Source organism: Arvicola amphibius, chromosome 3 (assembly GCF_903992535.2).
Source record: "Arvicola amphibius chromosome 3, mArvAmp1.2, whole genome shotgun sequence".
NCBI lineage: Eukaryota > Metazoa > Chordata > Mammalia > Rodentia > Cricetidae > Arvicola > Arvicola amphibius.
The window spans coordinates 112,790,274-112,813,173 of NC_052049.1; the positions used below are offsets into that span (position 1 = coordinate 112,790,274).

Genomic DNA, 22,900 nt, shown 5'->3' on the forward strand with positions numbered 1-22,900 from the left:
CGATTTTTCTTTCTCGGTCTCGCTCTGTTTTATTTTATTTATTTATCTTTTTACCTAGAGACTGACAACAGGGCTTGCTGCACTTAGGGATCCCTGAAGTGGCCGGGCCGGAGAGTGAGACCCCAGTCCTAGGCTGGGGTTCTTTCCAAATAGAGGAAACGGATCCAGAGGGGCTACAGGTAATTGGTGCTCACGCCAGGAGACCCCCACCGCCGTTTTTCTGCTCTCCGCGCCCAACCAACTACCCTGGATCCTAGTCTCTTGGACAAACCAATGAGATCCTGTCTTCAAAACGGATGGAAGTGATAGAGGCGATGCTTTGGGGATTAGTAGATGGGGCCCGAGACTGCAGTCGTCCTTCTCTCAGGACCATCCTTCCTTTCTCGGCCCAGAGGTGACCCAGAGTCTGAACCCTGTCTGGACTCTAGCACCTCTATAGTCCAGTCCTGTTTTTATTATCGCCCCCTCCCCCCGCCGTCAGAAGCCTTAATAGCTGTGGGAAAACTGACCAAACCTGAGACGATCTCAGTTTACCTATGGATGCTGTACTTCCCTTGAGTGCATCTTATATGCAGCTTTTGGTTTGCTCCTGGAAAAGATTGGATGTCTTTTTTTTCTTCCGCCGTTCTTTCTGCTCAAGCCAGTGCTAGCTATATAAGGGTTGAAGCTGGTTAGCTGCTTGCTCTGGAGTCAGGAAGTTTTCCTTTGGGGAAAGTTTGGGGGTGTGGGGGTGAACGCATCTCTTCGAGGAGCCCTGAATGTATATCTCAGGGTAGGAGCTATCTATGTAACATATCTCCTTTTGCTTAGACCAAAATTGTTGAGAACCAGACTTATGATGAGCGTCTAGAGATTAACGACTCGGAAGAGGTCGCCAGTAGTAGCACTCCAACCCCAGGACATCAAGGTAAGAGAAGAAGAAAAGAGAGACAAGAAGGGAGGTGGTTTTCAAAACACTAGCACAGATTGCGTTCGTGTTTGTATTCAGTATGCTCCTAGGTTGTATCGCAAGCGTTAACTCCAAGAGTCAAGCACTTGCTGCTGAGTTCGTTTTCTCACTAGTTGAGGGAAAATACCAGTCCATCGGATTGCAGCATTTTCCAGTGCAAGTTCTATCCTCTATCAGTGTTTGCTCCATGTTACCACTCTGTGTAGATCCTACCCCAGGTTCACTGTGTTTTGTTTTGCTTTAATTATTATTTAAAAAATTTTATGTGTATGAATGGCTTTTTTCTCTTTGTTTTTTTTTGTTTGTTTGTTTTGGTTTTTTGTTTTTGTTCTTTTTTTTGCCTGCATGCTTGCCTGTGTACCACCTGCGTGCCTGGTGCTCTCAGAGGCTAGAAGAGGGCATTGGATCCCCTTGAACTGGGGTTACAAATGATTCCGAGCTGCCGTGTGGGTGCTGGGAATTGAACTCTGGTCCTTATGGAAGATCACCCAGGGCTCTTAATCACTGAGTCTTCTCTCCAGCCCGTTCACTGCTGTGGTTTGTCTTTAACTCAATAAGATGTGCCGTAGCCTGCCCTTAACCTGCCACCCCAACCGTAATTGCAACAGCTTTATCAGAGGTCTTGACACCATTCATTTATTCACTTACCTCCAACTCAGATCTGCCTGCCTCTGCCTCCCCATTGCTGAGAAGAAAAAAAAAGGCATGCGCCACCACTACACCCAGCTCACCTAACATTTTTGAATGCTTGCTATGTGCCATGTTCGCACTGGGTAATACAATGGCGAACAAAAGACTCATCTCTGCCATCCTGCTGCTTGTAATTTTAGAAGACGGATGACCAGTGAGTTAGCAGTCATTATTACAGATACCAAGTATGCACTGATGTAGGCAAATTGTTTGCTGCTATGGAATGGTGATGGGTGAGAGCGATTTGTGGCCAGGGAAGGCTCACGAGGAAAGAGCAGTGCATGATGAGCGGGGGAGGGGGTAGAGGTAGGGTAGGATGGGGAGGAAGGGGGGTTATGTATGGTCTGATCAGGAAGGAGGTAAGAGGCGTCACAGGCAGAATGCAGATATTCAGAGGCTGGGTTGCTATTCCGTGTAGAGTTTATTGGAGGGTTCACCGATGGAAACGAGGCAGTGAGGGAGGCACCGTGGTAGTGGCTGGGTTGAGGTGCTAAGGTTTGGACTGTGGTGTGAACAGAGACCTGGCACCCCTGCAAGATAGACTGTCATTAAGGAATCACTAGGCTTGCCCAGGTTTGAGTCCAGAGTTGGGGATCACATCCATGTATATTTTACCACAATAAACCAAAACAGTGTGATCCCCAGCTCAGTGTTTATTGTGGTAAAATGTACATGGTATAGAATACTATTTTGGCCACTTTATTTGTAAAGTTACATGGCTTTATGTGATAACTGTCACCACTGTCTTAGTTACTTTTCTGTTGCTGTAATAAGACAACATGGCAGAGACAACTTATGGAAGAGTTTATTTGAGGCTTACAGTTTCAGGGGATTGGAGTTCATGATAATTGGCAGTAGGAGAAGCTGAGAGCTTACACCCTTTTTTTTGGCTTTTCAAGACAGGGTTTCTCTGTGTAACAACCCTGGCCATCCTGGAACTCGCTTTGTAGACCAGGCTGGTCTTGACCTCAGATATCTGTCTGCCTTTGCTTCCTGAGTGCTGGGATTGAAGGCCTGGCCAAATTTTAGTATATGTGCTGCAGAAGTGAGCATGTTGAGTATTACTTAGTCACTAGGTTTTTTTTACTCCATCATGTTTGGATTTTATGTGTTTATTTCAAAATAGGGTTTTATTCAGTGGAGCCTAGGCTAACCCAGTACTCATTATGTAGCTCAGGCTGGCCTTGGATTTGAGATACCCTTCTGTCTTAGTCTCCCGAGTACTGTAAACTGCCATGCCCCGTGACTTGAACAAATGTAGCTCTTGCCAGCTGTGGACTTGTTTTCAGCCGGGTAATTTAATAAGTCAAAAAATGTTAATCTGCATGTATTTGACTTAGAATTAATCTAACATGTTTTCATGCTGGTTACACTTACATCTGATTATACCTTTTTCTCTTTATTTAAGATTTATTTATTATGTATACAGTGTTCTGCCTGCATGTATTCCTGCGGGCCAGAAGAGAGCACCAGATCTCATTACAGATGGTTGTGAGCCACCATGTGGTTGCTGGGAATTGAACTCAGGACCTCTGGAAGAGCAGGCGGTGTTCTTAACCTCTGAGCCATCTCTCTAGCCCCCATGGTTCATGTCTTTTATCCCAGCACTCGGGAGGCAGATACAGGTGCATCTCTGAGTTTGAGGACAGCCTGGTCTACAAAGTGAGTTCTAGGACAGCTAGGGCTACACAGAGAAACCCTGTCTTGAAAAAATAAACAAAAAATAAAGCAAAAAGAAAAAGAGAAAGAAGAGACAATCATTTAAGCACTAACTAATGAAAACCTCTTCCCCTAAGGTCCCCCGGTTTCTGCGGGTCTTCCTAAGGAGACCATGGCTGACAACAGCAGCGATGAGTACGAAGAGGAAAACGACAAGGTGCAGTACAGCCGCCGGCGTCTTCAGGGTTTGGGCTCGGTGCGGTTGGTGTGAGACGACACCGAGTCAGCAGGAGATATTCCCGAGCATTGACCTCATGGCTTTACATTTACTCATGAGCCCTTTCCTCACACAGACTATCACTACAGCTAGCTATCTATGTATGTATGATGATGTCAGAAACTCTGAACTGGAGTAACAGACAGCCATGAGCTGCCATGTGGGTGCTGGGAACTGAACTCGGGTCCTCTGGAAGAGCAGCCAGTGCTCTTAACTGCTGGCTGAGCCATCTGTTGGCACCCACAGCTAGCTCTTAGTGGGGAGGTTCATCTAAAATGGGACCATGTTTCAGAGCTTATTGATTATAAATATCAACTAGGAAAGCCGGGCAGTGGTGGCGCATGCCTTTAATCCTAGCACTCGGGAGGCAGAGGCAGGCGGATCTCTGTGAGTTCGAGGCCAGCCTGGTCTACAAGAGCTAGTTCCAGGACAGGCTCTAAAAAAGCTGCAGAGAAACCCTGTCTCGAAAAAACCAAAAAAAAAAAAAAAAAAAAAAATCAACTAGGATACTTGCTTTTATTTTTTTTTTTTTTATTTTTTTTATTTTTTTGATACTTGCTTTTAGAAATATAGATTCCAGCCGGGCGGCGGTGGTGCACGCCTTTAATCCCAGCACTGGGAGGCTGAGGCAGGCGGATCTCTGTGACTTTGGGGCCAGCCTGGTTTAGAGAGAGCTCCAGGACAGCCAGGGCTACACAGAAATTATCTCAAAACAAAACAAGAATGTGTGTGTGTTCATTTCTTGTCTAGAGAAATGTAAATGTCCCAGTGGTTAAGAGCACTGGTTGCTCTTAGAGAAAGAGTCCCAGCCCCCAGATGGCAGCTCATAACCTTCTGTAATTCCAGTTCCAGGGAATATATGCTCTCTCTGACCACTCTGGGCAACAGACATGAAGGTTGTACATTGACATACCTACAGGCAAACACCCATACATATATAATAGTGAAACATAAAAGTACAGATTCTTAATTCCCTTCCAGAATCTCAGCGGTACTACCTCAGAACTTGTGTGTTTGTGTGTGTGTATGTGTATAATTTTTTTTGTTTGTTTGTTTTTTGGAGACAGGGTTTCTCTGTGTAGCCCTGGCTGTTTGGAACTCACTCTGTAGACCAGGCTGGCCTCTAACTCAGATCCACCTGCCTCTGCCTCCCGAGTGCTGGATTTAAAGGTGTGCGCCACCACTGCCTTGTGGGAACTTTATATTTTTGACAAGCAGTCTAGGGAATTCATGTGCTAAGCAAGTTTGGAGTTACTGGCCCAGGCATGATTTTCTTCCCAGCAGTTGTGGTGATGCCAGCGTTCTGTGAAACGTCGATGTCGTAAGACGCAGATGTCCTCAGCTCTTATCCTCCAGCAGAGCCACCTGTTGCTGAGGAAAGGCCGGGGACTCCATAGTCTAGCCAGTCAGGAGTGGCACCGTGCTCTGCATAGTACCTTGTTATGCTCAGCTTCTCTATGGCCCATTGCTCATGCCTCATTTGTCCTTGGCTGTTGTGGCACATGTCTATAATCCCAACACTTGGGAGGCTAAGGCAGAAGGATCAAGAATTTAAGGTCAGCCTGGACTACACAATGAATTCCGGCGCAGACTGGATTACAGAGGGACCTGCCTCATAAACAACAACAAAACGCCTCACTTTTTTTGTCCTTTGAACAGTGGCATTGGTGACTGGAGATTGGCACTTGCCTAGAATACCTAAGGCCCTGGCTTTAATCCCCAGCACCATTAGACAAACAAATGGGCTGAAGAGATGGCTCAGTAGTTAAGAGCACTGACTGCTCTTCCAGAGAACCCAGGTTTAATTCTCAGCATCTGCATGGCTGTTCACAGCTGTCTGTAATTCCAGTCCGAGGAGACTGCAACATCCCACATCTGTTCCATTGGGACCAGATACACGTTGTACACAGACATACACGTAAGCAAAACACCTAAAACAACAACAAACAGCTTGGAAATTTATATGAAGAATATTTATAGTAGTGCAAGAAGCTGAAGTGATACCGAATGATACACCAAAACATTAGAAATGGGGTTTTCAGGTCCCATTCTGACTAGTGCATTGTTTTATCTTATACACATTTGTATAAGATAGGCATTTGTCTGTGGGATAGAAAGCCATCCGACAATGTATCAGGGGTCCTCAAAGCTTGACTCTGGAGAAGCAGTTAGGAAAGTGGGCCCTTTTCCTAGGTTCATTTCCATAGTTGGTGAAGCCACACTATCTTCTTTTAAACTTTGTGTAGTGAGTGGTAGTCAAGGCTGATTTATCTTTACAATTTAGTACACACCTATAACTAGAGGAAGCCGTCTGTTTTTGAGTAATTTCTTTTTTTTTTTTTTTTTGGTTTTTCGAGACAGGGTTTCTCTGCAGCTTTTTTAGAGCCTGTCCTGGAACTAGCTCTTGTAGACCAGGCTGGCCTCGAACTCACAGAGATCCGCCTGCCTCTGCCTCCCGAGTGCTGGGATTAAAGGCGTGCGCCACCACCGCCCGGCTTGTTTTTGAGTAATTTCTAAGATGACAGTGAGTTTTGTTTGTTTTTTGCTTTTTGTTATCATTGAGACACAGTTTCTCTGTATAGTCCTGGCTGTCCTAGAAATTACTATGTGGACCAGGCTGGCCTAGAATTTACAGAGATCTATTCCATCTGTCTCTGCCTCCTGAGTGCTAGGATTAAAGGTGTGCACCACTATCCCAGTCTGACAGTCAATATTCTTAAAAGTTGCCTTCTGCCAAAACTGCCCCCTGAGCTGATGATACTGTTCAGTAGGCAGCGATGGCCTGAGTTTGCTCTTCGGGACCACATGGTGGAAGGAGACTTGCAGAGGTTGTTCTCTGACTTCCCATGTATGTATGTGCATGTGTACACCTTCCCCATAAATAAATAAAAATGTAATTTTAAAAACTGCTTCCTATGTGACCAAGGATAAGTTCTTACCAATTGTACTGATATGCTGATAAAGTGTTCTGAGGAAATTCTAAATTTGTGTTATTTACTAGAAATATTGTAGCTATTAGTAGTGTAGATAAAGATATAGACTATAAATAGTTTCGAGTTTTGGAGTGTTTTTTGTTTTTTTAGTTTTTGAAACAGGGTTTCTCTTTGAAGCCCTTGCTGTCCTGGAACTCACTTTGTAGACAAGTTTGGCCTCAAACTCATAGAGATCCTCCTGCCTCTGCTTCCTGAGTGCTGGGATTAAAGGCTTGTGCCACCACAGCCCAACTGTTTGTTTTTGAAGATTTTTTGAGACAGAATTTCTTTGTGTCGCCGTGGCTATCCTGGAACTAATTCTGTAGACCACACTGGCTGTGAACTCAATGATCTGCCCGCCTCTACCTCCTGAGAGGTGGTGGCTTTTTGAGGCAAAGTTTTTATGTTTCTAAGGCTGGCTTTGAACTCATAATCTTCCTATTTCTACCTCCCAAACCCAGGAATTACAGGTCTATCCAGTTTATGTGACTACGGGAATTGAACCCAGGACTTCATATATGCTAGCCCTCAGAAATAGCTCTTTTATTTGTATTTTTGTTTTGTTGAGATAAGGTCTTATGTAATTCAGGCTGGCCCTAAACTAGTTATGTAGTCAAGGATGACTTTGAACTTCTGATCTTCCTGCCTCTACTTCCCAAGTGCTGGGAGTATAGACCTGTCCAGTTTATGTGGTACTGGGGATTGAACTAAGAGCTTTCTACATGCTAGCAACACACTACCAACTGAGTCACATCTATAACCTTAAAAGTTACTTTTACTATTTGTTTATTCATTTTTATTTTATCCATATAGGTGTTTTGCCTTCGTATATTGTTTTTCTTCTTTTTTTGGTTTTTCAAGGCAGGGTTTCTTTGTGTAGCCTTCGCTGTTCTGGAACTCACTCTGTAGACCAGGCTGGCCTCGAACTCACAGAGATCCGCCTGCCTCTGCCTCTGCCTCTGGAGTACAGGATTAAAGGCATGTGCCACTGCCCACCTTGCCCGCATATGTTTCTTTTTTTTTTTTTTTTAAATATTTATTTATTGATTTATTGATTATGTATACAATATTCTGTCTGTATGTATGCCTGAAGGCCAGAAGAGGGCACCAGACCTCACTACAGATGGTTGTGAGCCACCATGTGGTTGCTGGGAATTGAACTCAGGACCCTTGGAAGAGCAGGCAGTGCTCTTAACCGCTTAGCCATCTCTCCAGCCCCCCGCATATGTTTCTATGTGCCATGTGTGTACCTTGTGCCCATGGAGGCTAGAAGAGGACATTGGATCCCCTGAAACTGGAATTATAGATGGTTGTGAGCTGCCATGTGGGTGCTGGGAATTGAACCCAGATCCTTATTTGTTTATTATGTATATAGTATTCTACCTGCATGCATACCTGCATGCCAGAAGAGGGCACCAGATCTCATTATAGATCGTTGTGAGCCACTGTGTGGTTGCTGGGAATTGAACTCAGGACCTCTGGAAGAACAGGCAGTTCTCTTAACTTCTGAGCCATCTCTCCAACCCCTTAACTACACTCTTAATCGCTGAGCTATATCCCCAGACCCTAAGAAGCTACTTTTAAAGGAGGCTAGTTGGTTACCTGTCAGGTCCTAAGGGAGGGCATGCTACAGGCTAAAGGCCACAGAGACAAAGATAAGAGCCTGTCTCAACTGTCTCTGTAAATGAAGACACCACCAGACCCTTTCTTAGGGACCTGAGAGCGTAGCATGGAGCATAGCCAGCCAGAAACTCAAAAACATAGGCTGTTGCCCGGTGGCGCAGGTCTTTAATCCCAGCAGGTGGATTTCTTGAGTTCAAGGCCAACCTGATTTACAGAGGAAGGTCTAGGAGAACCAGCCAGGGCTACACAGTGAAACCCTGTCTCGTAAACCAAAAGCCAAAACAAAACAAAAAAAACCCAGCAATGATAATGAAACCACAGAAGCTTAGGCTATAATGCCGAGAACACAGGAGCCCCTCATGCTGAACTAGAATGTGTAGTCAGTACACTTACTTATGGGGGAAGGTTCCTGTGGACAAACTAGATACACCATGAAGGAGGTTTCACTGAATAAAAACGGGAAGTCCCTTCTCTCCAGAGCTGCTTATAAGAATCCAGGCTCCGGCTGAGCATCTACTTTATTCATGTGATATTTTCCAGCCCTTACTCTGAGCATTCTTACAAATTAGATGCTAGGTTTCTCTGTGATCTTTATGAGTACCATGAGCCCGTAAAGTTTGTCTCCTCCACTTCATCTTTTCCTACTCCCTAAATAATCTGAAGTTGTTACCCTTTTCAAGTATTTATTTTATCTTTTTAAGTATGCTGTGTGTCTGTGCACGTGAGTACAGGTACCCATGCAGGCCAGAAGAGATCAGATCCCCTTGAACTGGTGTGACAGAAGGGGAGGTTGTGAGCTGCTTTTGTAGGTGTTGGGAGCTGAAGTCTGGTTTGCTGCAAGAGCAGTATGTGCTCTTTGTCACTGAGCTTTCTCTCCCCCTCCATGATTTCTTTTACCCTGCATTATGTATGAATGTGAGCGTGCGGGTGTGTGTGTGTGGGGGGGTGTGAGTGTGGATGCGCCAGGGGGAGTGGGTATGTGTGAGTGTGCAGGGGACCTCAGATTCCAGAAGGATCCCCTGTCATGGGTTCTGGGAATGGAATTTGGATGTTCTTGTTCCTGAGCCATCTCTCCAGCCCCACCCCCTTTTCCTAAATTTGGGGAGTGAGGCTTCTGGGTTATTTTATGCATAGCTTCCAAGATCAAGCTTTGTACCCTATTTCTAGTAGAGAATTATGGTTGAAGAATGTGGGGCTCTACTTAGCAGGAGAAGGTTCTCAGGCCCCTGGGGATAGTGCTGCCTTTCTTTCTAGTGACCAGGTGGCAGAGGTCTGCGGGCATTATGAGAACAGTGCCGAGTCAGGCACAGGAGTTAAATTTCTCTTTACATACGTTTTCCGCCTGCCCTGCCCAGGAGAAGAAGAAGCCCTCACAGCTGACCCCTCCGCGGGCCTTCAGTGAAAACGATGATGACGACGACGACGACTCATCCGAGACCGATTCTGATGACGACGACGACGATGACGAGCATGGAGCACCTCTGGAAGGGTAGGACGGACCCTGTGCTGAGGGGGATTTTGTTCAAGATGGCAGTTGGGAGGACTTATCTGGGAGTAGATTGCAGCATCTTTTGATATCTTCTACTTAGTTAGGGCTTTCTCATATCTCAGGAGCCTGGCATTGTGAGTCTTCATTTCTTTCTGATTCCACTGCCCCAGCTGCTCCTGTGATGTCGCTTAAACTATCTGAAACATTGTGGGCTCAGCAAATACACCGGGTTAACCTAAAGCATGGCCTCTGCTCCCAGGAGCTCCCCCTTGGGAAAGAAGTACACTTGTGCATATGCCCAAGCATTTCTGTCTAGTGCAGTCAGCTGCATGCACATAAACATTTCCGTCTAGTGGGGTCAGCTGCATGCACATAAACATTTCCTTCTAGTGGAGTCAACTGCATGCACATAAGCATTTCTGTCCAGTGGGGTCAACTACACGCACATAAGCATTTCCGTCTAGTGGGGTCAACTGCACGCACATAAGCATTTCTGTCCAGTGGGGTCAACTGCACACACATAAGCATTTCTGTCCAGTGGGGTCAACTGCACGCACATAAGCATTTCCGTCTAGTGGGGTCAGCTACATGCACATAAGCATTTCCGTCTAGTGGGGTCCACTACATGTACATAAGCGTTTCCGTCTTAGGCTGAGGTCCTTCCTGGACAGGAGGGAAGAGCATCAGGTCTCACACTGAGGCCAGGTCCTTGGGTGATGCTAAGTAAACAGCAACAACCATTTCACACTGATGCAACCCAGTCACAGTGCGTTGTGAGCCACTCCTGTAAGCTATAATCAACATGCATTCGGAACGTCATCCATTCACGCTGGGGATATAGCTCAGTGGGCATGTGTTTGCCTATGTTTGTGAGGCCCTGGGTTCCGTCCCCAGAACTGCAAAACAAACATATAAAATACAGTTACTAGCCAAGTGTAATGGCACATATCCGAAGCCTCAGCTACCTGGAAGGCTGAGGCAAGATCTCTTGAGTTCAGGAGTTTAAGGCCAACCTGGGCAGCATAGCAAGGCTTCACCTTAAAATAAGCAGCTAAGTTTAACAAAAAATTAATTAAAAACTAAAGTATATAAAACGGCCAGTGAACTAAATGATGAAATAACCAATCAATTTTTTTTTCACTTGTTGAAAGTGTATGTTGCAGCTGAGTGTGGTGGCGCATGCCTTTAATCCTGGCACTCAGGAGGCAGAAGCAGGCTATGAGTCTCTGTGAGTTGAAGGCCAGCCTGGTCTACATAGTGAGTTCCAGGACAGCCAGGGATTTGTGGAGAGACCTTGTCTGTGTCAAAAATCAAGGAAAGTGTATGATGTGGAGGGAGCAGACAGAGATGGCTCAGAGATTAAGAGCACTTGCTGCTCTTCAGAGGACCCAGATTCACTTCTCAGCACCCACATAGTGGCCCACAGCCACCTGTGTCTCCAGTTCCAGTGATCTGATGCCCTCTTCTGATGCCTGCATGTGATGTATTTGTAGGCAAATCTCTCATACACAGAAAAAATTTTTTTTGAGTATATAGTGCTATCTGCATTAGTAAAGGCTACTTTCTGAACCAGGCAGAGTGGCTTAGGCCTGTAATCCCAGTATTTGGAAGACAGGGACAGGAGGACTGATGCAAATTTAAGGCTGACCTGGTCTACATAGTGAGACCCTGTCATTTGCAGAGCTTCTGCCATGTAGCATTAAACCTGCCCATTGTCTGAACTGTATCCCAGAAAGAGAAGCTTTTCATTTACCTCCTTCCTGTGTCTCTGATCTACAGGTTTGTTTGTGCTGGGCTTTCTCACTTTCTCAACAAGTGTCTAAAGATACCCCCATTCTTACCCTCACACTCCTCCATCCCTACTCCTACACCCCACATCCCTACCACATGCTCCCCTATCCCTAACCCCACACTCCCACATCCCTACCCAAACACTCCCACATCTCTACCCCACACTCCCCCATCCCTAACCCCATACTCCCCCATCCCTAACCCCAAACTCCCACATCCCTACCCCCATATACCCATCCCTACCCCCACACTCTCCCATCCCTACCCCCACACCCCCATCCCTACCCCTACACCCCCATCCCTACCCCCATATACCCATCCCCCCACTCTCACATCTCTACCCCCACACCCCCACATCCCAACCCCCACACTCCCACATCCCTACCCCTATACCTCCATACCCCTACCCTCACACCCCCACATTTGTACCCCCACACCCCCATCCCTACCCCCACATCCCTACCCCACACTTCTACATCCCTACCCCCACACACCCACACCCCTACCCCCACACCCCGCTGCAGCCTCTTGCTGACATTCATTTTGAGTATGTCTGCTTTCTTGGGCCCTAACTCAAAAAGCATGACCTTCTTTTTCCCTCTTCTTTTTCCTCCTCCTGGCAGGTGCCAGAATCCATAGCTTACACCCTGGTATTTTTCTCTCCAATTCTAAGAAAATGGTCCTTCAAAAAAAAGAAAGTCTTTAAGAAAGGTGTCGTTTGTTTTGTTTATTTGTTTGTTTTGGGTTTTGGGGACAGGATTTCTCTTTGTAGCCCTGCCTGTCTGCTTTGTAGACCAAGCTGACCTCAAACTCACTGAGATCCACCTGCCTCTGCCTCCCTAGTGCTGGGATTAAAGGTGTGCACTGCCACTGCCCAGCCAAAAGGTGCTGAGTTTTAAAGTGTAGCCGTGCTGTGCTGTATATGTGGGAAACACTGGCTCTGGAAGGAGGCTGTGCGAGAGACGAGGAAGACTTGGAGAAGAATTGTGACAAGCCACTAGAGAAACAACTTTTCCTATGTGCATTTTAAGTTATTTTGTTTGTTATGTAGCTCAGGCTGGCCTGGAATGTGTAGTCCTCATACCTGAGCCTCTTGAATGCTGGGATTACAGGCATGGACCACCATTTGTTACAGTTTCTTATTATCTACATTTCTGGCTCTTGAGAGTTTATTATTTTTTTTTTTTCTTTTTTTTCTTTTTTTGGTTTTTCGAGACAGGGTTTCTCTGCAGCTTTAGAGCCTGTCCTGGAACTAGCTCTTGTAGACCAGGCTGGCCTCGAACTCACAGAGATCCGCCTGCCTCTGCCTCCCAAGTGCTGGGATTAAGAGAGTTTATTATTATTATTAATATTATTATTACTTGTGTGTGTGTGCGCGTGCGCGCACGCGCAAGAAAGAGAGAGAGAGAGAGAGAGAGAGAGAGAGAGAGAGAGAGAGAGAGAGAGAGAATGGGTGTGTATATGGAGTTTGGAGGACAGCTTAAGGGAGTTGGTTCCTCTTCCACCATATGGGTTTCAGGGATTGAATTTAGTTCTTCAGGCTTGGTCACAGGAGCTTTTACCCTCTCAGCCAAAACAAAATGTACAAAAAAGCGCCGGAACAAAGGCTCTGTGGTTAAGAATGCTTCCTGCTCTTCCAGAGGACCTGAGTTTGGTTCCCAGCACCTCTATCGACTGACTCAAAGCCACCTGTACTCCAGTTCAAGGGGATCCAGTGCCCTCTTCTGGACTTTGTAGTATATATAGCATATGTGTAATGATTATTAAAAATTGCTGTGGATCCCTGGCAGGCGGGGGGCAGCAGGTCCCCGAGAGCAGCCAGTCCCAGGCAGGGCCAGGGCACGAGACCACGTGGCAGGTCTCCAAAGGTAGCTGGTCCCCGACAGCGTCCCCTGTGGCTAGCCATGTGGCGGCGGCAGTTGGGCAAGAGACAGACAGATAGGCACACCATGCAGAGTGAAGTTGGACATTTATTAGGTGGGTTACAGAGGGGAAGGGAAAAGGGGAGGGGGGAAAGAGAGAAGGGGGAGAAGGAGAGAAGTGGGGGGAGGCAGAAGCTGCCTCTGAGGAAGATGGAAAAGGAAGAGAGACTAAGGCTGCAAGCAGGGAGGGGATGGGTGTGGCTTGTCTCTTAAAGAGGCAGATCATTACAATGTGTGTGCACCTGTACTAGCACATATATAAATATATATGTAATATATATATATATATTATATATATATATAAAATCTTTTTAAAAGATGTATAAAATATATTTAGCAATGGTGGCACAGACTTGTAATTCCAACATTCCGGAGGTGAAACAGGAGAATTGCAGGCCTGTGACCAGCATGAGTTACATACACACACAAGGCCCTATCTCAAAACCCCAAGGGTTAGGTCAGATGGCTCAGAGGGTAAAGGCCCCTTTATTCCTTGGGACCCATGTGGTTTAAGATGAGAACCAGTTCCCTCAAGTTGTCTCTGATCTTCATACACACATCTGTTCACCCACATGCCATGTGCCCTCTCACCTCCCTGTGCATGCACTGGCATGTGCATCTGCACACACGTGTGTGCATATATCACATTCATTCACCACACATGCATGCACATACACAATTTCAAAGATTTTTTTTTTTAAGACGGTTTCTCTGTGTAGTCCTGGAACTTGCTCTGTAGACCAGGCTGGCCTCAAACTTACAGAGATCCACCTGCCTCTGTCTCCTGAGTGCTGGGATTAAAGGTGTACGCCACCACCGCCTGTCACATTCATAGATTTTTAAAAGTCATGTTATGGGGGCTAGAGAGGGCTCAGTGGTTAAGAGTACTGGCTGTTCTTACAGAGGACCTGGATTAGATTCCCAGAATTCACATGGTACCTCACAGATGTCTTTAGCTCCAGTCCAAGGGGATCTGACACAATCTTCTGACCTCCTTGTGTACAAGGTATAAATGTGATGCCCAGACATGCTTGGCAAACACCCACACACATTAAAAATAATAATAACAACGGGGAGCTGGAGAGCTGGCTCAGCAGTTAAGAGTGCTGGCTGCTCTTCCAGAGGACCTGAGTTCAATCCCCAGCAACCACATGGTGGACAACTATCTGGTGCCCTCTTCTGCCATACAGACATACATGCAGGCAGACAACTTCTACCCATTAAAGTACATAAATAAATAAAATTAAAAAGAAAAATCACGTGGATTTTCTGCAATTTTTTCCTTTAGTTAAAGGTATTATAATCAATGTCAAAGTTTCTTTGTAAGCTACCAGGAAGATAGGCAGGGGTAGAAGGAAGGTTCTGGGTCACATCTCTATGGTGCAAATCACATGGGCTGGCCAGGGCCCTGCCACCTGTGCTCCTTGAGGGCCCCTTTGACCTGCCTGTGTCTCCTTCCCCAGGGCCTATGATCCTGCAGACTATGAGCATCTGCCAGTGTCAGCTGAGATCAAGGAGCTCTTTGAGTACATCAGCCGGTAAGACCTTACAGAAGGGCCTGCCTGCCCGAGCCCTTGCACTCTAGTTCGGAGCAACAGTAAGCTCCTCTGATGCTCTTTAGCCCAGTCAAGTGACATTTTCTAACTGTTTCCATCTTCCGTCAACTGTCTTTTGTAGGTACACACCTCAGCTGATCGATCTGGACCACAAACTGAAACCTTTCATTCCTGATTTTATCCCAGCTGTTGGGGATATTGATGCATTTTTAAAGGTAGAGATGGTACATCCTAAAAATGATTCCCCTGGGGTTTGTTCCAGCTCCCTACTTCTAGTTCCTCTCATTTCTCTGGTGAGAGGTGACTGCCATAATAGTCTTCATTGCATTGGAGTTCTTTTTGTTGTTGTTGTTTTAGTTTTTTTTTTCAAGACAGGGTTTCTTTGCATAGCCTTGTCTGTCCTAGAACTAGCTTCGTAGACCAGGCTGGTTTCAAACTCTCAGTAATCCACCTGTCTCTGCTTCCCAAGAGCTGGGATTAAAGGCGTGCGCCACCACTTGGCATTGCATTAGCAGTCTTAACTACGGTGTCTCCTTATAACCCACTCACTGGGTTATGTGATGCAGTGTTATGTGTCTGACCGTAAATGACCATGAATTTAGCCCCATATTTATGCTCCATACATCATGTGGGCTCATTCTAGATAGGACTCAGTCTAGTATAATAGAAGGGCATGCTTCTTACTCTTGACACCCGACTGGAAATCGCTATGGAAGTAGTCATTTCCAGCAACTTACGGGAAACAGGAGCCATGGCTCTGCTGTAGGTCTCCCATTTCCTCTCAGGGCTCCTAACTTCTCTCTGAACCAGGTGCCGCGTCCTGATGGAAAGCCTGACCACCTTGGCCTCTTGGTGTTAGACGAACCATCTACAAAGCAGTCGGACCCTACTGTGCTCTCACTGTGGTTAACAGAGAATTCCAAGCAGCACAATATCACGGTGAGCTGCTGGTCTAGGGCAGGACCCAGCACTGACCACTGCCTATTAAAAGGGGGTGTGGCTTCAGGCCAGCCTGGGTTTTTAGTGATGGCTTTATTGAGATAGTTTACATAAGAGTCACACACGCACACTTTTTTTAATTTGAAAGTTATGCATATGGTTTTGCTTGCATGTATATCTGTGCATCTCATGGATACAGTACCCATGAGGGCCAGAAGAGAGCATTGGATCCCCTGGAGTTGGAGCTACAAATGGTTGTGAACTGCCATGTGGGTGCTGGGACTTGAACCTGGGTCCTCTGTAAGAGCAACTCCTAACCCCTGAACCATCTCCCCAACTCCAAGAGTCACCCTTTTAAATTCGAGAGTTTGCCGGCTTTCAGTGCATTCCCGGAGTTGTCTGCTTATCATTACTGTACAATACACAGTGCTTCTCTATGCTAGCCAGGCATCCTAGCACTGGCCCCTCCTCTCTAAGTCACAAAGTTTCATCCCTCAGAAAGAAGCCATACAGCTGTTCTCTCTCCCTAAACGCTAGTGATCACTTCATTCCTCTTTTGACCGAGTAATATTCTTTTTATGTTTACACCACATTTTATTAGACTCATCTGTTGTTTCCACTTATGTTAATAATGCAGCTAGAATATTCAAGTGTAAGTCTTTGTATGGCATATGTGTAATTTCTTGGATGTATGTGGAGGAGGAGGATTGCATTGCCATTTACTTACACCGGTCAACGTTTTGAAGAACTGCCAAATGTTTTCTGAACCGATAGCAGTCTTACCAGCAATGAATGAGAATTGAAATTTCTCCAAATCTTAACTTACACTTGTGATGGCCCTTTTAATTCCAGCCATCCTAGCAGATGTGAAATGGCACTTTACTGTGGTCAGCTCTCCCTTTTACTGTGCATCCTTCCCGTGGTTCCACCGTTCTTTTGTTTGTTTGTTTGTTTTTCTATTTGAGACAAGATCTCAGGTAGCCCAGGCTAGCCTCGAACTCCTGATCTTCCTGCCTCTACTTCCCAAGTCCTGGGATTGTAGTTGGCAGGTGTACATCACTATGCTCAGCTAACAGTACTTTTTCTTCTCTTTTGGCTTTTTGAGACAGGGTCTGTCTGTGTAGCCCTGGCTGGCCTGGAACTCACTATTAGACCAAGATGGCCTCAGGTCTACCTATCTCTACCTCCCAAGTGCTGGGATTAAATGTATGTGCAATCAGACCCAGCAAACAGCACTTTTCCAATGAGCTGTTTTAAATTACTGTCTTTTTTTAAAAAATATTTTATTATGTATACAGCGTTCTGTCTGCATGTACACCTGCAGGTCAGAAGAGGGCACCAGATCTCATTACAGATGGTTGTGAGCCACCATGTGGTTGCTGGGTCTTGAACTCTGGACCTCTGGAAGAGCAGATACTACTCTTAACCTCTGAGCCATCTCTCCAGCCCCTAAATTACTGTCTTAATATACTTTCTGCTGCTGTGAGAAATTCCATGACCAAAAACAACTTGGGGAAAGGTTAATTGGGAAGGGACTAATAATAAAGAAAGGGTTAATTTGACTTACACATCCCATGTCACAGCCCATTCATTGAGGGAAGTCAAGGCCGGAACCTGGAGGCAGGAACTGAAGCAGAACCATGGAAGAGTGCTGCTTGCAGCTTGTTCTTCCCATCTTGCTCAGCCTGTTTTATATATATATATACACCCAAGCTCACCTGCGTAGGGACTGGGTCCTCCCACATCAACCATCAACCAAGAAAATCCCCACAAACTTCCCCACAGGCCAGATTAGTGGAGGCAATTCCTCAACTGCGGATCCCTCTTCTCAGATGACTTCAGCTTTCAGCTTGTGTCTAGTTGACATAAAACAACACCACACACACACACACACACACACACACACAAATTCAAATAGCCAATACAGCTACCATACAAAATAATGGGTTTCATTATGATGCATCTGTATCATTTTCTCCTTATTTTTTCTAGCAACATATGAAAGTAAAGAGCCTGGAAGATGCAGAGAAGAATCCCAAGGCCATTGACACCTGGATTGAGAGCATCTCTGAGTTACACCGTTCTAAGCCCCCTGCGACTGTGCACTACACCAGGTGATGATAGCTACAGGTCCCTGTGTGGTCTCAGCTGGCCCTCAACTCAGTCTTCTTCCTGCTTCTGCCTCCTGCAAGACAGCACATGGCAGAGATAGGACTTCACCACTGTAGTTCAGTGTAACTGTCACTATCTGTGACCCTTTTTTTTTTAAAGATTTATTTATTTATTTATTATGTATACAACATTCTGCCTCAATGTATGCCCCCACGCCAGAGGAGGGCGCCAGATCTCAGTACAGATGGTTGTGAGCCATCATGTGGTTGCTGGGAATTGAACTCAGGACCTCTGGAAGAGCAGCCAGTGCTCTTAACCTCTGAGCCATCTCTCCAGCCCCTATCTGTGACCCTTTGCTCCTAAGAAAGGCCAAAACCTGGGGGTAAATTGGATCAACCCGAGGTTCTTAAAGAATGTACACTTCCACTGTGCTTTATTTGACTAGAAATAGGAAAGATGGCAGCCGCTGGCACAGATTGCAGATGCAAAGATGAGCGTGCTCAGTGTCGTTACCAACTGGCTGGTAAATTTGGTTTTCCAGTCTAGGTTCTCCTGAAACCCCGGTGTGCCCAGTTGAGGACTGGTTTAGAGGTAGCTGATGTCATGGTCAATGATTCGTCTTCATATTTACTTCTCCACTTTTAGGCCCATGCCTGACATTGACACGCTGATGCAGGAGTGGTCCCCAGAGTTTGAAGAACTCTTGGGAAAGGTGAGTGGGAAGGATAGGAGTAAGTGTGGCATCTACTCAGGGCCCAGTGTTTTCTCTCTTCTGTGTTATCACTCTGGCTTCTAAATGGAACTGGAACCCATGATAGAAATATATATATATGAACCTAGGACCTCATGCATGGTAGGCAAGTGCTCTACCACTGAGCACATGTCATCAGCCTTCTAAACATACTGTTATGCCCTCTTCTTCCCTGCATGATGGGAGATTCATGCACGTTGTTCTATGTCTTATTTATCCATTTTTACAAATGAGTTGTATACTGTTCTTTAATTTGTGGTGATGGGCATTTGAATAGTTTCCAGGTTCCATGTATTGCAATAATGCTACTGGGACATTCTGTCTAGCAGGCAGCTCTGAGAGACACGTGCCACCTGCATTATTACTTCAGGCACCCTTTCTCTAGAGGTATTGTTTATGTTAGTGTAAGACTCCGATATCTCATTTAAAATGCCAAGATGTTTAAATCTTATCTGTCCATCCTTCCATCTATTGTCTGTCTGTCTGCCTGTCTGTCTACTAATCATCTGTTCCTGGGGATTGAACCAAGGGCTTCCTGTGTATTAGGCAGGTGCTTTACGAAGTGAGCTAAATCTGTGCCCATACTCTCTAATTTTTGTAGCAAGAGAAAAAAAAATTTAGAAAACTTTTATTTTGTTTGGTTTGTTTTTGTTTGTTTCAGAGACAGGGTCTCACTGTGAATCCTAAATTGGAACTATGTAGCCAAGGTTGACCTCCAACCCATGGTACTCCTGCTTTAGCCTCCTGAGTGCTGGGATTACCCAAGCAGAACCAAATTTTTCTTCATTCTCCCCACGGTGTGCATGTGCGTCAGGCTCATCTCTCCCCATGGTGTGCATTCCCATCAGTGCGTCAGGTCTATTTCTCCCCACGGTGTGCATTCCATCAGTGCATCAGGCTTGTGTTTGTTATCTGATGTGAGTTAGAATCAAATATATTTTACTTCCAATGAAATGAATTTGGGTTGATTTTTGTGCAGGGTGAGAAATATGGATCTACTCTGGTCTCTTGTAGTGTGCATTTCTTACAGCTTTGTCAGAAATTAGAAGTACATAGCTCTGTGTTTGTAGGTCCTCTTTCATGCTCCATTGGTCACACTGTCTTGTTTTATGGCGGTACCGTGCTTCTATGTCACTATGGCTCTGCAGTATAATTTGAGATAGGTTGATGTGATGCCTCTGGTTGCGTTCTTTTTATTTAGGTTACTTTGACTACTTTGACTATCTGTGGTCTTCGTGTTTCCATATGAAATTTAGAAATGTCTTCTCTGGTTCTGTGAAGAATGTCACTGGGATTTTGATGGGGATTGCATTGGATCTGTAGAATATGCCCACTAGTGTAGCTGTTTTCACAGTATTAATTATAATTGTGAGGGGAGTGCAAACATGCTGGTGTACATGTGGAGGTCAAAGGAACCTTTATGGGGTGGTCTCCTTTTACCTCTGAGGATTGAACTCAGGGTATGGGATTTGCAAGGCCAATGTTTTTTACCCACTGATTGGGTCCTCTGTAAAAGCAATATATGTTCTTAATGGCTGAGCCATCTTGCTAGTCCCTTTTTTATTTTTTGGTTTTCCGGGTCAGGGTTTCTCTGTGTAGCCCAGGCTATCCCGGAACTCACTTTGTAGACCAGCCTGGTCTCAGACACACAGAGATCCACCTGCCTCCCAAGTGCTGGGACTAAAGATGTATGTCACCACTGCCCGGCTTCCAGCCCCTTTTTTGGTTTGCTTTTTTTGTTTGCTTGCTTTTGACAGTCTCACAATGTAGCTACAGATAGCCTAAAACTTACCATGTAGACCAGGCTATCCTGAAACTCGTAGAGAATTTTCTGTGAGTTGTCTTCCAGGTGTTGGGCTTACAGGCCCTATTGAGCCTTTTGACTGTGGTTCATCCTATGTTGCTTCCAGGTGAGTCTTCCCACAGTTGAGCTCGATTGCAGCCTGGCCGAGTACATTGACATGATCTGTGGTAAGCTCCTCCCCATCCTTCCTAGCCCCGTCTCTGTGGTGTAGGCCTTTGGAAGGGCTTGCTGATCTCTGCACAGTAGTGCCCTGGTTTACAGTCGTCACTGGCAGCCAGCTGTACTGTTGGCCGCCCTCTAGGGTGGTGTTGGGGCTGAATATTGAACCTCAAAGTAACATGTCCCATTTGGGAGGGGAGTGACATCCTAAACAGCAGGGCTCCCAGTTCCAGAGTGTGTTTCTCCTGTCCCTGTGAGCTCTTCTCTGTTACAGCTATCCTGGACATTCCTTTCTACAAGAGCCGGATTCAGTCCCTGCACCTGCTCTTTTCCCTCTACTCAGAATTCAAGAACTCCCAGGTGAGACAGGCAGCAGGGTCACCAAAGCTGTCCTGTCCAGGGCCCTGCTGTGATTGTATTCTCATTTGGGGTCACAGTGCCTTTCCCATGACTAAGTGAGCAACTGAGAAGACTGGGTAAGGAAGTAAGAGAGGATGGGCTTTAGATGGAGCTTCGTGAGGAGCCACGGACAGAAGCAAGCAACCTCATGAATGCAAACAGGAAGGAAAGAGAACAAGGGTTGTTTTGAAGGCCGTGGGTACATTGCTGTCTCTTTCAAAAATAAACCCAGTGTATCAGTTTGGAAGTAGACTAAGGACATGTTTTGGGACATGTCTCACAATAGCCAAGGCTGACCTGGAAATCTTAGTATAGCTTTGAACTCACTGTGATCTTCCTGCCTTAGCCTCCCAACTACTAGGATTACAAACCTGTGCCACCTTGCTCAATTCAGCCTAAAGGGGTTTTACAGTGGTCATCCTTGTGAAAATATAGCAACTAGCATATTCCAAACTGTGTCCTCTCCCCTTTCTTGCAGCATTTTAAAGCTCTCGCTGAAGGCAAGAAAGCATTCACCCCTCCATCCAACTCTGCCTCCCAGGCTGGGGATGCAGAGACACTGACCTTCATCTGAGCCTCCTGGGGCTGTCTGTGCTTCAAAGTCAGATGAAGACATGGTCTTTGTTTGCAGCTTAACAGCTGCCTGCTCCACCGCTGGTCCTGGCCAGCACAAGACCTGCCACCTGTCTGCAAGAGCAGGTGCACATTTGCCACTGGGTTTCTTCCACCTGCCTGATTGCCTTCCCCAAGGAAGGATGGATCCACTCTGCTGTGGGTGTTTGAGTTGGAAGAACTGGATTTCTGAGAGCCACAGGACACAGGTTAGGAGTGGAGCTTCCAAAAACACCCTTTAGTTAGCTGGAAGTGATTTTACACCCAAAATATTCTGTTATGTTGTGATAGAATACATATTTGGTTTTCACCCATGGCTCCTGACTCCTTACTCCCCCCTTACCCTGGTGATTTCCAGCGTGACCAGGATAGGGCCGGCCTTTCTGTTTCTGACCTCTGCCCCCTTTCACCTGCTCACTTTTCTCCCCAAGCAGGCCACAAAAATGGAATCTCTTCCTCAAGACAAGTCTGGATATTTGCTCTTACAGTCTTACATTCTTCTGCTTTCCTTATGTTGGGGGTATGAGTCAGGGTCTCATGTACCCCAGCCTGGTTTTGAACTGGCTAGGCAGGCTGGTCTTGAAGACCTGATTTTCCTGCTGCTACCTCCACCTCCCAGGTGCGAGGCTTGCAGACATATTCAGCCAAGCCCAGCTTACTCTCAAATCCTTTGACCTACTTGGCTGATGATAATAGATCAAGATCCTTATTTAGATGGGGTCTTGCCTTCTTAGCAAGGAAGCAATACTGAGGAATTCCCAGACCCTGCTGGGTACCCCCACCCCTGCCCCCAAATCCACAGCATTAGACGAGACCAATTTTGATCATTCAGCATAGCGGTGCCCGTTTCAGCTGTGCCTTTATGTGAAGTCTCCATGAAAACTTCAAAGGTCAGGGCATGGGGAACTTCAGACAGTCAGGGACACAGAGGTTCTGAGGAGGTGGCATGCATCTTACATGTCTTCTTAAATTTTAAAATAATCTTACTAATGTATTTGAGAGTGGTCTGTAGTGTACCATGTAGCTCAGGCTAGCACGAACTCATTATCTTCTTCCTTTTGCCTCCTGGGTGTGAGGGCTACAGGCCTGGGCCACCATGCCTCCTGTTCACCTCTTCGCCTGTGTCCTTTGAATGTCCTTTATAAGAAACTGGGAAAGCTGTTTCTGAGTTCTGCAAGCTTCTGAAATCTCAGGAG

General features: G+C 46.0%; 1 protein-coding gene across 1 annotated transcript; it reads left to right on the top strand.

Annotated features, from left to right (window-relative positions):
• Ift46 (intraflagellar transport 46) lies at positions 1-22,014 on the top strand. Its single transcript, XM_038324147.2, has 12 exons — positions 1-179; positions 811-907; positions 3,436-3,515; positions 9,526-9,659; positions 14,836-14,910; positions 15,050-15,143; positions 15,739-15,867; positions 17,860-17,981; positions 18,625-18,691; positions 20,641-20,701; positions 20,968-21,053; positions 21,571-22,014. Exons 3-12 carry the CDS (start codon positions 3,471-3,473, stop codon positions 21,664-21,666), a joined length of 909 nt encoding a protein of 302 aa, XP_038180075.1. The 5' UTR covers positions 1-179; positions 811-907; positions 3,436-3,470; the 3' UTR covers positions 21,667-22,014.
• The last annotated feature ends 886 nt before the right edge of the window (positions 22,015-22,900 follow it).